Source organism: Dromiciops gliroides, chromosome 2, assembly GCF_019393635.1.
Source record: "Dromiciops gliroides isolate mDroGli1 chromosome 2, mDroGli1.pri, whole genome shotgun sequence".
Classification (NCBI taxonomy): domain Eukaryota; kingdom Metazoa; phylum Chordata; class Mammalia; order Microbiotheria; family Microbiotheriidae; genus Dromiciops; species Dromiciops gliroides.
The window spans coordinates 679,512,376-679,526,021 of NC_057862.1; the positions used below are offsets into that span (position 1 = coordinate 679,512,376).

General features: G+C 44.0%; 1 protein-coding gene across 3 annotated transcripts; it reads right to left on the reverse strand.

The window, feature by feature from the left end:
- Positions 1–8,775: 8,775 nt before the first annotated feature.
- On the reverse strand, positions 8,776–13,331 carry LOC122743414 (lithostathine-1-beta-like). 3 transcript variants are annotated; one of them, XM_043988357.1, is made up of 6 exons: positions 13,174–13,328; positions 12,797–12,900; positions 10,918–11,072; positions 10,427–10,567; positions 9,450–9,561; positions 8,776–9,075 (listed from the first exon to the last, which is right to left on the reverse strand). In XM_043988357.1, exons 2-6 carry the CDS (start codon positions 12,858–12,860, stop codon positions 9,008–9,010), a joined length of 540 nt encoding a protein of 179 aa, XP_043844292.1. In that variant the 5' UTR covers positions 12,861–12,900; positions 13,174–13,328; the 3' UTR covers positions 8,776–9,007. The 3 variants fall into 3 exon arrangements, with proteins under 3 accessions (XP_043844292.1, XP_043844293.1, XP_043844294.1); XM_043988358.1 differs by having other exon boundaries at positions 10,957–11,072; positions 13,174–13,325; XM_043988359.1 differs by lacking the exon at positions 9,450–9,561 and having other exon boundaries at positions 13,174–13,331.
- Positions 13,332–13,646: the final 315 nt, after the last annotated feature.

Consider the following 13,646-nt stretch of genomic DNA (forward strand, 5'->3'; position numbering starts at 1 on the left):
TTACCATCTTGTGTTTTTCTATCACCTACCCTTCCCAATGTACACCTGCCCCACTCACAGAGAACCATCTCTTCTAACACTTTTTTTCCTTTTGTGATCTCTTTCTGGAGGTGATTGGTGAATTCTTTCAATTTCTATTTTAGCTTCTTCTTCTAGAATTTCAGGGCAATTTTCCCTGAGAATATCTTGGAAGATGGTGTCTAATCTCTTTCCTTGATCATGGTTTTCAGGTAGACCAATAATTTTCAAATTATCTCTCCTGGACCTATTTTCCAGGTCAGCAGTTTTTCCCAGAAAATATTTCACATTGCCCTCTATTTTTTTATTCATTTGGATTTGCTTTATTGTGTCTTGATTTCTCATAAAGTCACTGGCTTCCATTTGTTCAATCCTAATTCTTAGGTAATTATTTTCATCCGAGAGCTTTTCCATTTGGTTTTTCAAGCTGTTGACTTTTTTCTCATGTCTTTCCTGCATCTCCCTCATTTCTCTTTCCATTTTTTCCTCTACCTCTCTAACTTTATCTTCAAAGTCCTTTTTGAGCACCTCTATGGCCTGAGACCAAGTCATATTTTTCTTGGAAGCTTTAGATATAGGGGTCCTGATGTTGACATCTTCCTCTGAGGGTGCACCTCGGTCTTCCTTGTTACTGAAGAAACTTTCTATGGTCCTCACTTTTCTCTGTCTGCTCATCTTTCCTTTCTTTTACTTGACTTTTAGCTCCTTTAAGTGGGGCACTGTTTCCAGGCTGCAGTATCCCAAGCTTAAGAAGTCCCAGGTGGTATGAATTAAGGAGGATCAGGTTCTTCACTCACCTGGCCTGTTCCCTGGTCCTAGATGACCCCAGACCAATTTGCTAATCAACCAGCTTTGTGTGTTGTAGTTGTTAGCTTTGACGAGCCTGTGCCCCTCCCCCACCTGGGCCACTGCTACTCAAGCCTGCCTCCTGGTTCCTAGCAGGAGTGAGTTCTGCCTCAGCACCAGCATGGACCCCTGTAGTCTCCCCCCTGCCCAGGGCTCAGCCCACTCACCAGACTGTGAGTTTAGTTCCAGATGACACCGGTGCTTCAGCTGATTCAGAGGCTCTGGGGGTCTCTTTCTCTGGTGAGGCCTTCCTGGGACTGGATCTGTGTCAGGGTGACTGTGGGGTTGGGCTCCAATTCTGTCTCAGCACAGCAGCTCCCTCCTTCTGACCTTCCAAGCTGTTCTTGGTTAGAAGATGATTTCAGCACATTCTTATGTGAGTTTTGCTGCTCCAGGCATTTTCCTATGGCATTATTTGGATGTTTTTTGGAGAGATTGTGTCATGAGTTTGAGAGCTCACTGTCTTTCCTCCACCATCTTGACTCTGCCCCGGAAGTCTCCTAACACTTTTTTTTTTTTTAAAAGGTAAAACATTTTAGAAAATCTAACCAACCTATAAAAAAACTTGTACTTTAAATATAATGTTTCTTACCTTTAGGTTCCCACCTCTGCAAAGGGGGGAAGGGGAGTAGATGTCTTTTTACATCTTTTCTTGGGGCCAAGCTTGGTCATTATGATTTTGCAGCATTTAGTTTTGACTGTTGTGTTATTTGATTGAAATGTTCTATTTACATTGTTGTGGTCATTTTTATGTAGTTTTCTTGGCTGTTTACTTCATTCTGAATCAGTTCAGACAAATCTTCTTTTGATTCTCTGTATTCTAATTCTTGCTGTGCCATATTCTGCCTAATTTCCAGCCTTCAGAGAGAAGAGCAATTATGAAATAGGGACTCCCATCTGACTGTGTTCTTTCCATCTGGTATTGCCCTTGTCTCCATCCTCCTTTGGAAATAGGAGTGGTGAATGATGAATATTCTCATGCCTGGTTATACCCTACACATCCCACTGATTTTGTACCCCTGTAGGTAACCTTCCAAACCTCAATCCCCATCACCCACCTGTTGATTCCTTATTCCTAGCCCCCTCAATACTCCTATCCCAAAGTCCCAACCAAACACCATTCACCCCCTTTGACTATGCCCTTTGGATGTCTGCTGCAGGCATGAACTTTCCTTCATCCTACTTTTTTCCTTTTCTACTCTCTCCCAGCCACCATTGAAACCTTATTCACCCCTAATGAAACAGCTTCCCTGGTCACCTTTTCTAGTACTGGTTACATCTTCACTTATGTCCCTTGGCTCACTGGTCAAAGCAAAAGAGTTAGAATTCTCCTTGCTCCCCATTGCTACTTCCAGGTTCTCCCCTATACAGTCTCTCTTTTTTTTTGGGGGGGGGGCAATGAGGGTTAAGTGACTTGCCCAGGTTCATGCAGCTAATGTCAAGTGTCTGGGGCCAGATTTGAACTCAGGACCTCCTGAATCCAGGACCAGTGCTTTATCCACTGCGCCACCTAGCTACCCCATCTACAGTCTCTTAGCAAGTGATTCTATTCCATCCCCCTTTCTCCAATACATTGCCTCCTCTGTCAACTGCACTCTATTACTTCTCTTCAATCTCTCCCTGTCTGCCTTCCTTACTACCTACATGTCCATGTTTCTTCTATTGGAACAAAAACTCATTATTTGACAAAAACTGCTGGGAAAACTGGAAAACAGTATGGTAGAAACAAGGTATAGACCAACATTTCACATCTTATACTAAAATAAGGTCAAAATGGGTACATGATTTACACATTAAGGGTGATACCATAAACAAATTAAGAGAGCATGGAATAGTTTATCTGTCAGATTTATGGACAGAGGAATAATTTAGGATGAAAGTAGATATAGAGTACATTACAAAATATAAAACAGATAATTTTGATTATATAAAATTAAAAAGCTTTTGCACAAACAAAACCAATGCAATCAAAATTATAAGAGAAGTAGAAACCAGGAAAGAATTTTTGAAACGCATATCTCTGATAAAGGCCTCATTTACTAAATATATAAAGAACTGAGTCAAATTGATAAAAATACAAGTCATTCCCCAGTTGATAAAGGGTCAAAGAATATAAACAGGCAGTTTTCAGACCAAGACATTAAAGTTATCTATAGTCATATGAAAAATGCTCTAAATCACTGTTGGTCAGAGAAATGCAAAAGAAAACACGTCTGAGGTACCACCTTACACTTATAAGAGTGGTATACATAATTTAAAAAAGGAAAATTTTGGATATTGGAGGGGATGTGTGGAAAACTGGAATGCTAAACCACTGTTGGTGGAGTTGCAAACTGATTCAACCTTTCTGGAGAGCAGTTTGGAACTATGCCCAAAGGGCTATAAAACTATGCATACCCTTTGATCCAGCTATTGCTGCTAGGTTTATATCCCAAAGACATACCAAAAAAAGAGAAAAAGATCGATTTGTACAAAAATATTTATAGCAGGTCTTTTTGTGGTGGTTAAGAATCGAAAATCAAAGGAATGCCCATCAATTGGGGAATGGCCAAGCAAGCTGTGGTATATAATTATAATGGAATATGATTGTGCTATAAGAAATGACAAGCAGGATGATTTCAGAAAGGCCTGGAAAGACTTGTATGAACTGATATATAGTGAAGTGGGCAGAACCAGGAGAATGTTTTACACAGTGAGAGCAATATTGTTTGATGAAGAACTGTGAATGACTTACTTATTCTCAGCAATACAATGATCCAAGACAACTCCAAAGTTCTAATGATGAAGCATACTATCCACCTCCAAAGAAAGAACTGATATTGATTGAATACAGACTAAAGCATGATATTTTTCACTTTCTTTCATTTTTTCTTTCATTCAAGTTTCTTATACAAAATTACTAACTCTGTAGTGTTTTACATGATTGCACATGTATAACCTACATCTGATTGCTTACTGCCTCAAGGAGGGGTGAAGGGAGGGAGGAAAGGAGGGATGGAATTTGGAACTCAAAACTTTAAATAAAAATGTTTTTTATCAAAACCTCATCCTCACTTGATCCTTTCATTCCTATTATCTATCTATATCTCTTCCTCCCTTTCTGGCTAAACTTCCTGAAAGGTCTACCTACAATGGGCACTTCCCTTTTCTTTCCTCACATGTTCTTCTCAACCCCTTACCATTTGGCTTCCAAACTTATCATCCACCAAAATTGCTGTCTCCACAGTTATCAATGATCTCTTCATTGCCGGATCCGATGGTTTTTTCTCAATCTTTATTCTTCTTGACCCCTCTGCAGCCTTTGACATTGTTGATCACCTTTCTCTTTGATATTCACTTTTCTCTAGGTCTTTAGGATATTGCTCTTTCCTATCTATAAGACCACAACTCCTGACTTTCTTTTTCTGGTTCCTCATCCAGTTCATACTCTCTTTCTACAAGTGTCCCACAGGGTTCTGGCCTGGGCCCCTTTCTTGCCTCCCACTGTACTACTTCATTTGGTGATCTCATCAACTCCCATGGATTTAATGACCATCTCTAAGTCTATACAGCTGATCATCACACAATGTTGCTGTTACTGTATACAATGTTCTCCTGGTTCTGCCCACTTCACTCACCATCAGTCCACTTAAGTCTTTCCAGGTTTTTCAGTTCCAGTCATTTTTCTCTGACTATAAGGCATTTCCCCATGTCTATAATGCTCTTATTCCCCATCTTCATCTCTGGACTTCCCTGGCTTCCTTTAAGTCCCCACAGGAAACCTTTCCCAACTCCTCTTAATTTGTGTTTTCTGGGGCAGCTAGGTGATGCAGTGGATAAAGCATTGGCCCTGCATTCAGGAGGAACTGAGTTCAAATCCGATGTCAGACACTTGACACTTACTAGCTGTGTAATCCTGGGCAAGTCACTTAACCCTCATTTTCCTGTAATAATAATAATAATAATAATAATAATAATAATTGTTTACATTTTTGTTTTCACTCTTTTGATTATTTACTATTTCTCATATACAGCTTGTTTTTATATTTTTGTTTGCATGTTATCTCCTTCATTAGACTGTAAGCTCCTTGAGGGCAAGGACTATATTTTGTCTCTTTTTGTGTTCCCAGCACTTAGCACAGTGTCTGGCACATTGTTGGTGCTCAATAAATGCTTATTGACTGAATGACCCATTATAACATACCTAACAGGTGGTCATTTAGCCTCTGCTTGAATAATTAAGGGAGCATGGGGAAAGCCATTAGCCCCTGGGGCAGCCCATCTCCCTTTTTCATGGCTGAGTTTTTTCCCCACATTCAAACAAAATTTGCCTCTTTACGACTTCCACCCATCACTCTAGGGTCTGCCATCTGGGGCTAAGCATAATGGAATAACTCTAGGGAATCATGGTACCCCTGGAGTTATTTCAGTGTCAGGGTTTGCAGATATACTGGGGCCATCTATGTCTTCTACAATGTGGTAGCTGATTTTGATGCCATTTTCTTCATTGTTAAAAGCACCTGACAACATTGTTAGCAACATGCTAAAAAGCATGGGAATAAGCACACAGACCTCTTCACTCATTAGTGACAGAAAGCATGAGTGCATCATCATGGGGTAGCCAAGTAGAATGGTATCTATCTGCCCTACTCAACATTGCTGGTCTAGGCGCATGATTTCCCTTGGCTCAAACCTTTAGGAAGCACATTTACACTATACTAGGCACTCTGCAACTAGATGTGCTTCCTAAAGGGTTCAGTGGGACAGCCAATGGAAAGAGAATGCTCCCAGCCAGAGGGTGAGTCAACCCAGAATGTCTACACCTGTGTTAGTGTCAATCCTGTTTCCCAGAAATAGGTCCCAAATGTCAGCATAGGGTTGCCCCACCCCTACCCAACTTGGCTGGCAGTTGAGTTAAATACATGCGAATGTCTGTTTTAGTTTGCTGGCTGACTTCTCTCTCATCTAATCTCCTCTAAGAGGTCGTATTCATTCATTCTTTCAGGCTTACTGAGCCGCTGCTGTGTACCCAGCAAGTGCTAAGAACCCACAGGAAATGAGGAGACATTTTCTAATATGGAGTGGTCTGTCTTACAAAGGATCTGTGCTAGGGGCTGGGGATACAAAGAAAGGCAAAAGACAGTCCCTGCTCTCAAGGAGAGCTCACAATTTAATGGTGAGCTCCCCATCACAGATTAATAGATATAGATCTAGTAAGGACCTTAGAGCTCCAACCCCTTACCATACAGATGAGGCTACTGGGGCCAACAAAGATAAAGCTATTTGCCCAAAATCACATCACGAATGACAGGGCTTGGATTTGAACCCAGGTCTTATCCCTAAGATAGCAATGAGAGCTAGAAAGGATCATAGATGACTAGTCCAATCTTCTTATTTTAAAGATGAAGAAACTGGGGTATAGAAGGGCTGGCTGATTTGTCCAGGCTCACATAGGTAGCGAGTTGCTGAGCTGAACTTTGAACCCAAAGCTCTGATTTCAAACCATCCCTCCATCTGCTATGCCTCACTGTTACAGAGCAAGCCTGGGTTCCATCTGTTAGGGACATCATAGGTGGGATTCCTGCAGTGGGGGAAAGGATGGAATACTTGAATACCATACCTCTAATCATAAAGCACAGTGCCTGGCACATGGTAAGCACTATGTAAATGATCTGTTGTTCAGTTGTGTCTAATTCTTCATGACCTCATGGACTATAGCTAGGCCCTTCCCTCCTCCACTATCTCCCTGTCTGTCTGAGATCATGTTTCCATCCATTTAAGTTCACTGACACCAAGACGTCAATATTTAATCTTTCCATCTCTTGTTTAGATCACATCATGCTTACCTTGGTTCATAGAGCTTACATTCCAGGTTGCTATGCAATATGACATAGGCAGCTAGGTGGCGCCATCGTGCATAGAGCGCTGGGCCTGGATTCAGGAAGATTCATTTTCCTGAGTTCAAATCTGGCCACAGACATATACTAACTGAATGATCCTGAGCAAATCACTTACCCCGTTTGCCTCAGTTTCCTCATCTGTAAAATGAGCTGGAGAAGGAAATGGGAAACCACTCTAGTTTCTTTGCCAAGAAAATCCCCAAATCGGGCCATGAAGAGTTGGACACAACTGAAATAACTGAAACACAGATACAATATTGATCTTACAGTTTCAGACTTTCCTTTCATCACTAGGCACATCTGAAGATAAGCTATCTTTTGGCTTTGGCCCAGCCTCTTCATTCTTTCCGGAGCTACTTGAAGGTGTTCTCCACTCTCCCCCAGTAGCATGTTGGACATTTTTTGACCCAAGGTACTCATCTTCTGGTGTCATCCCTTTCATCATTTTAGTACTGTCCATGGGGTTTTCTTGGCAAAAGTCCTGGAGTCGTTTGCCATTTCCTTTGCCAGTGGATAGCCTTTTGTTAGAATTGTCCACTATGACCTTTCTGTCTTAGGTAACCCCGCACAGCATAGCTCAGAGGTTCACTGAGCTACACAAGCCCCTCCATCACAAGGCAGTGATCCAGGAAGGAATATAAATGTTAGGTATTATTATTTTATCATCACCACCACCACCACCACTACTACTATTACTACTACTAACAGCCCCTTCCAACTTCAAGATGATACAATTCTGTGCCTTTATAACCTTTTCTCCAAATATTCCAGATATGTTATTAGTGTTCACTCATTTTTGGTCCTGACTCTTCATAACCCCATTTGGGGTTTTCTTGGCAAGAATACTAGAGTGGTTTGCCATTTCCTTCTCCAGCATATTTTACAAATAAGGGAACTGAGGCAAACAATGAGAAGTGATGTGCTCAGGGTCACACAGCTAGTAAGTGTCCAATTAAAACTTGTCTTCCTGACTCTAGGCCTGGCACTCTGTCCACTGTGCCACCTAGCTGCCCATCCAGACATAAACCCCCTACAAAACTCAATCCATTCTACTCATTGGCTTCCCCAAACACTGAACACCTTTATTCATGGCATTTCCCACTTCTATCCACTTAGCTCATCCCATACAACCAAAAGGTGGTGTTGACCACCATCATCATCATTGTTGTCATTGTCATCATCACCACTAGCATTTCTGTAGCACCTTAAGATTTGAAAAGAATTGTATGTATTTATTTATTATTGTTATCATTAGCATCATAGCTAACAGTTTTATGATGCTTCCTCTGTGCCAAATGCTTTACAATATTGTCTCTTTGATCTTCATAACAACCCTGGGAGGTAGATACTATTATTATGCCTGTTGTACAGATAAGGAAACTGAGGCAGAAAAGGTCAAGTGACTTGCCCAAAGTTACCCAGCTAGCAAGTATCTGAGGTCAAATTTGAACCAAGTGTTCCTGATTCCACACCCAGCACTACCTGCTGTGCCATCTAATCACCCTGTGTATTATCTCATTGTATCCTCATAACAACCCTGTGGGGTAGATATGCTATTATCCCCATTTAACAAATGAGGAAACTAAGGCTAAGTGACTTGCCCAGGGTCACACTACTAAGCTTATAAGTGCCCGAAGCAGAATTTGAACTCAACTCTTCCTCAGTCCAAGTCCAACAATTCCCATCTTCTACCTGAAACCACCCAAAGCCCATAGGGATCTGCCCTTCCTGTGAATTCAAGCAAAATAGACATAGGAGACATTCAGTTGGAGAAGGCAAAGATTTATTTTTATGTATTTAGTTCTCTGGGCCATGAAGCCCACTGGGAAATTTGGGTGAGAAAGGAAGGGAAGGGAGATATTGGGAGATGGAAAAGGAAGGGAAAGAAGAAGGAAGGGGAAGCAAGAGGAGGGGGGAAGAGAGGGGAGAAGGAAGGAGAAGGAAGGGATGGGAGAAAATTAGAGGGGAAGGGAAGGGAGAGAAGAAGAGGCTATGGGAAGGAAGAGAAGAGGAAGGGAATAGAGGGAAGAGATGGGAAGAAGCGGGTAAAGGAGGGGAGGAGAGGGAAGATGGGGGAAGGGCAGGAAAAAGAGAATAAGATGGAAGGGAAGAGGCAGACAATGAAAGGGAGAGGAAGGAAGAGGAGGAGAGGTTTCTTTGGGCAGGCAGCAGCTGTACCCCTGGCCTCATGGGTCCATGCCTAGTGACTTCACCCTCAGCTCCTTCCTCTCTCCAAGCCCCCACTCAAGTCCTGTTAAACCACTCTAGGCTGAGAACTTGCAGATGAAGGGGAGCTCCTCATTGCAGTGTTGATCCTTCCACTGTAGAAACCCTGAAGACAGAGAGAAGAGACAGTGGTTCTGCTGCAGTGGCCCTGACCTCAGGAGCTGCACATCCCTGTCCTGTGTCAAGCACCCCCTAAGCAGATCCTGGGTTTATGACCTGGAGAAGAAGGAACTGGGAAGGGGAGGGAATAAAGGAAGGAATAGGCAAGAGGGAGAGGGGAGGAGTCCCCTCAGCAGCCTCAGCTCACCAAGTGTCCGGATTGACTTAGGGAATGGGTGGGTTCTCTCTGTCTCTGTCTCTCTCTGTCTCTGTCTCTGTCTCATCTCTATCTCTTTCTGTCTCTGCCTCTCTCTTTCTGTCTGTCTCTGTCTCTGTCTCTCTGTTTCTCTGTCTATCTTTGTCTCTGTCTCTGTCTCTCACCTGAGCGTGGGGACAGTGTCACACAGAACTTGAGGGTGGTTTTAGCCGGGGCTCCTTTCGCCCAGGAATCTAAAGTGAGCATGGCATTGTTACTCCAGTGCCAGCGGCGGTTCTGAGAAGGAAATCCAGAAGCATCTCAGAATTGGGACATTGAGTTCCACCCACACCTGTACAAGAATCTCCTCCTGAAACCATCCAACAGATAGTGTCATAATCACGGCAACCCGTGATATAATGGAGAGAATCCTATAGCCAGAAAGAGCTTAATTTGAATCCTGCCTCAGACACATACAGGCTGTGTGACCTTGGGCAAGTCACTTTGTTTACCTCTGTTTGCCTCAGTTTCCTCATATCTAAAATGGGTTTAATAATAGCACCTACCTCCAATGGTTGTTGTAAGGATCGTATTAAACACCGTGTAAGAACTTTTCAAATGTTAAAGTGTTCTTTTTATCATCGATTTCAAGTTGGAAGGTACCTGAGGGGTCACCTAGTCCACCACCTCCCTCTTCACATTTCTGAAATGTAGACTCAGAGATGTTACTTGCCCAAAGGTCAAGCAGGTTATAATGGAAGAGGTGGGATTTGAACCCAAGTCCTCTTACTTTCAATCCAGAACTCTTTTCCTTACATTCTTATGCTCCCCATGCTTATCAGCCTCTATTTGAAGACCTCCATTGAAGGGGAATGGAGGCAGCCCATCCACTTCCATTTCCCCTCCCAAGTAAGCCACAAGGAACACACATGACTTGTGTTGAACAATGGGCATCTGCATAGGATGGCCACATGATGAAGACTGAGGATAGTTAAAAAAAACTAATTGTGAGCCTGGTCCCAGGCAAGGAAGTCAAACACTCCACACAGAATATCCTCCTCATCTCAGTGGCACTTCCTTCCCCCTATCCCTCTTCCACCTCATCAGCCCCAGAATGCAAAAAGAGGAGATGGGCAATAGATGGGGGAGGGAGGAAAGGAACCTGAAAAGGGTCATGAAGGCCAATCCAAAGGTGGCTCCGACTGTCTCCTAAGCTCTGAGTGGCCAAGGCAGCCACAAAGGCAGCTTCTGACTCATCCATCAAGGACAAGAGATGACCTGAGGTCAGACCCTGGCAGTTCAGCTGTGGAAAAGAAAAGAGGGGACATTGTAGGGGCTGGGGTGAGGGAGAGGGAGAGGGTACACTACCCTGGGAGGGTCTGCAGCAGGAGGGAAGGGGGGGAAGAAAAGGCTAGGGATATTGTAAGGGCTTGGGGAGGTCCTGTCCTTACAGATAAGGAAACTGGGGTCCAGAAAGGACCACATGGGAGCATGTGGGATCAGTGGGGAAGGATTAAGGATCTAGGTGGGACAGGAAAAAATCATGGATAACATCTGTGTCATATTTGGGGGTGATAAAGGTTGTATCTCATTCTCCTACCATGGCATTGATCCAAGGGACCCTGAGATAAAATAGCAAACACCCCCACTCACCCACCCCATAAAGGGTTCCTTATAAGTACACCCAAGCACCTCCGCAGAGTTCCAGGTCCTTGGTTTCTGGAATACTCCATAGCAATGGGAGCCATAGGCCTTGGATCCTTCTGGGCAGGAGATCTGGGGAGGAGTGGTCCACTCAGAAATCTGGCCTGAAAGCAGGGTGGGTAGAAAGAGGCAAAATGAGAGCTGAGAGCCCTGCTCTGGGACAGGGGCAGTACCAGAAAGAGCTCAGAACCAAAACATCCCTTCTGTCTGCCTCAGTTTCCTCAGCTATATAATGGGAATAATAATAGTACCTCCCTCTTAGGTTGTTATGAGGATCAAATGATATAACATTTGTAAAGCACTTAGCACAGTTTCTGGAACAAAAGAGGTGTTTAATAATTGCTTACTCCCTTTCTTTTTCCTTCCCTCCCCCTTTATTTGCAGAAGGAGAAACCAGGACCCAGGAAGAGGAAATGTCTTGCTTGTTAAATGTAGTTAATAAGTGTCTGAGGCAGGATTCAAACTCAGGTCCGGTGATGCCAATTTCAGCCCTCTGTGTTCAGCATTGCTTCTGTTTTTGTTTTTTGTGGAAGCAGAGTTAAGTGACTCACCCAGGGTCACAGAACTAGCAAGTGTCTGAGGCTGGATTTGACCTCAGGTCCTCCTGACTCCAGCTCCAGGACTCTTATCTACTGAACTATCCAGCTACCCCTTCAACATTGCCTCTGGACTAGCCAAGATCAAAAGAAGATATGAAGGGGTTGCAGAGATAAGGTACAAGGATATATTAGGTGAAGATTAGATAGAGAGAGAGAGAGAGAGAGAGAGAGAGAGAGAGAGAGACAGATGGATGGATAGATAGATAGATGGATGGATAAGTAGACATAGGTGATAGACAGATTGATCCTCCAGACACATACAATCTCACCAAGAGGCAATATTGCATAATGGTTAGAGAGTAAGACTTAGAATCAGAAAGACCCGGGGTCAATTTCTCTATCAGACCCTTTCTAGACTCTGGCCTAGTAGACCCTAGGCAAGTCACTTCACCTCTATTTGCCTCAGTTTCCTCATCTGTAAATTGGGGATAACAATAGCACCTATCTCTCAGGGTTTTTGTTAGGATAAAGCAAGATAATAATTATAAAAGGCTTAGCAAAGTACCTGCTACATAGTGTGCACTATGTAAATATTAGCTTTTATAATTATTATCATATCGGTCAAGATTCAAGAGTAGGTCTTTTGACTCAGTGTGGTAAGGTGGAAAAGGTTGATGGATTTGGAGTCCGAGGGCCTGGGTTTGAAACCTGTCTCTGCCACCAGTGACCTTCAGACTTTTGACCTGCTCAGTTTCCTCATCTAACAAGGGGGCAGGGAGGAGTAAAAAAGCCCTTCGAAGACCCCTTCCATGTCTCCATTTGTGTTCTCTGGCTCCAGGGGAAGGGGAGTGGGGGGAGGGTTGGGCTAGATTATCTTCAAGATCCATTTCTCTTCTACATCCTATGACCTGAGTATGAATCCTGACTCAGTTATTTGTTACTCGTGTGAGTAATGACTTTGCCTCTCTAAAGCCTCAGTTTCCTCATCTGTAAAATGAGAAGGTTGGACAAAGGTCATGAGACCATAGATTTAAAGTTGGGGGGGGGGATGCAGAGACTGTCTGGTCTAACTCCTGAATTGTACAGACACAGAGAGATATACAGAGTCACACAGGTAAGTCTGTGACTGCTGATGCCAAGGCCAGTGTTATTTTCATGGTAGCCTGGTTGCATCGCATCATCTAGGCACTCAAACTGACCCCAAGGGAACCTGTTTTCTCAGTTTAGCTTCGGGTAGTGGATGGGAGAAGGGGATGGGAGCATAACACCGTTGTCCAATAGTGACTCACCCAGGACCAAATCTGTGAGCAGCAGGCAGTGGACGAGCAGCCTGGAGAGGCTGGGGGGCAGCATAGTGTCCGTGGTAAGAGAGAAGACCCTGAGCAGCACCGGACTGAAGCCAGGCAAAGGAGAGGATCCAAAGTATTATCGTCCTTGCTCCTTCCTCTCTGTAGCAGGCTCATTCTACCATCCCACCCCTCTTACTGACCAAGGTTTCCACACTCCCCTTCCCTGAGTATGGAGAAATCCAGAGGATTTGTGGTTTAAAGAGGATGGAGGATCCCAGGGCCCCTGGGGTAATGACCTTAGGAGGAGAGATGCCTCCTAAGGCAGGTGGATGGTCCCTACTCCTAACATGGTCCTACCCTCTCAGCTCCCCACTTACCCTCTGACTGGTGCTTGGATCACTATATCCAGTCAGGGCATACATGGGTCTTTATAGAGGGGGACAGAGGCAGGAATCTGGTGAAGGAATAAAAGAGGAGGGAAAGGAAAGAGGAGGATGAGGTGGCCAGGAATTGAGGAGTAGTCTCTTCCCAGAAAGGGGAGGTGCTGGCATGAGAAATACTTGCTTCCCAGCAAAGCCAGAAAGTGGGCCAGAGGATCACAGATGTTCCTTTCCCAAGGCCCTGGAACAAAGAGTCCGGAGGTGAGTGTACCCGAGAGCTGAACGTGGGAAGAAGGTGCACACAGGAGAAGTCGGAGCACTGGGACAGTGGAATCCAGATGGGGACACTACAGTGAAAGGAGCCAGAGCCAGCGAGGCAGGAGGAGACAACAGGGGAAAGCACCGGAATCTTCAAGGTGTGACATCTGAGTACAATCATTGCTCCTCATTACAACGATGCTATCCGTATC

Coding starts and splice junctions, on each gene's coding strand:
- LOC122743414 (XM_043988357.1), bottom strand. CDS start 12,860: ATGCTGCCCCCCAGCCTCTCCAGGCTGCTCGTCCACTGCCTGCTGCTC. Junction 10,568..10,917: donor AGGAACCCTTTATGGGGTGG/GTGAGTGGGGGT, acceptor TCTTTTCCACAG/CTGAACTGCCAGGGTCTGAC. Junction 9,076..9,449: donor GACACTGTCCCCACGCTCAG/GTGAGAGACAGA, acceptor CTCTGTCTTCAG/GGTTTCTACAGTGGAAGGAT.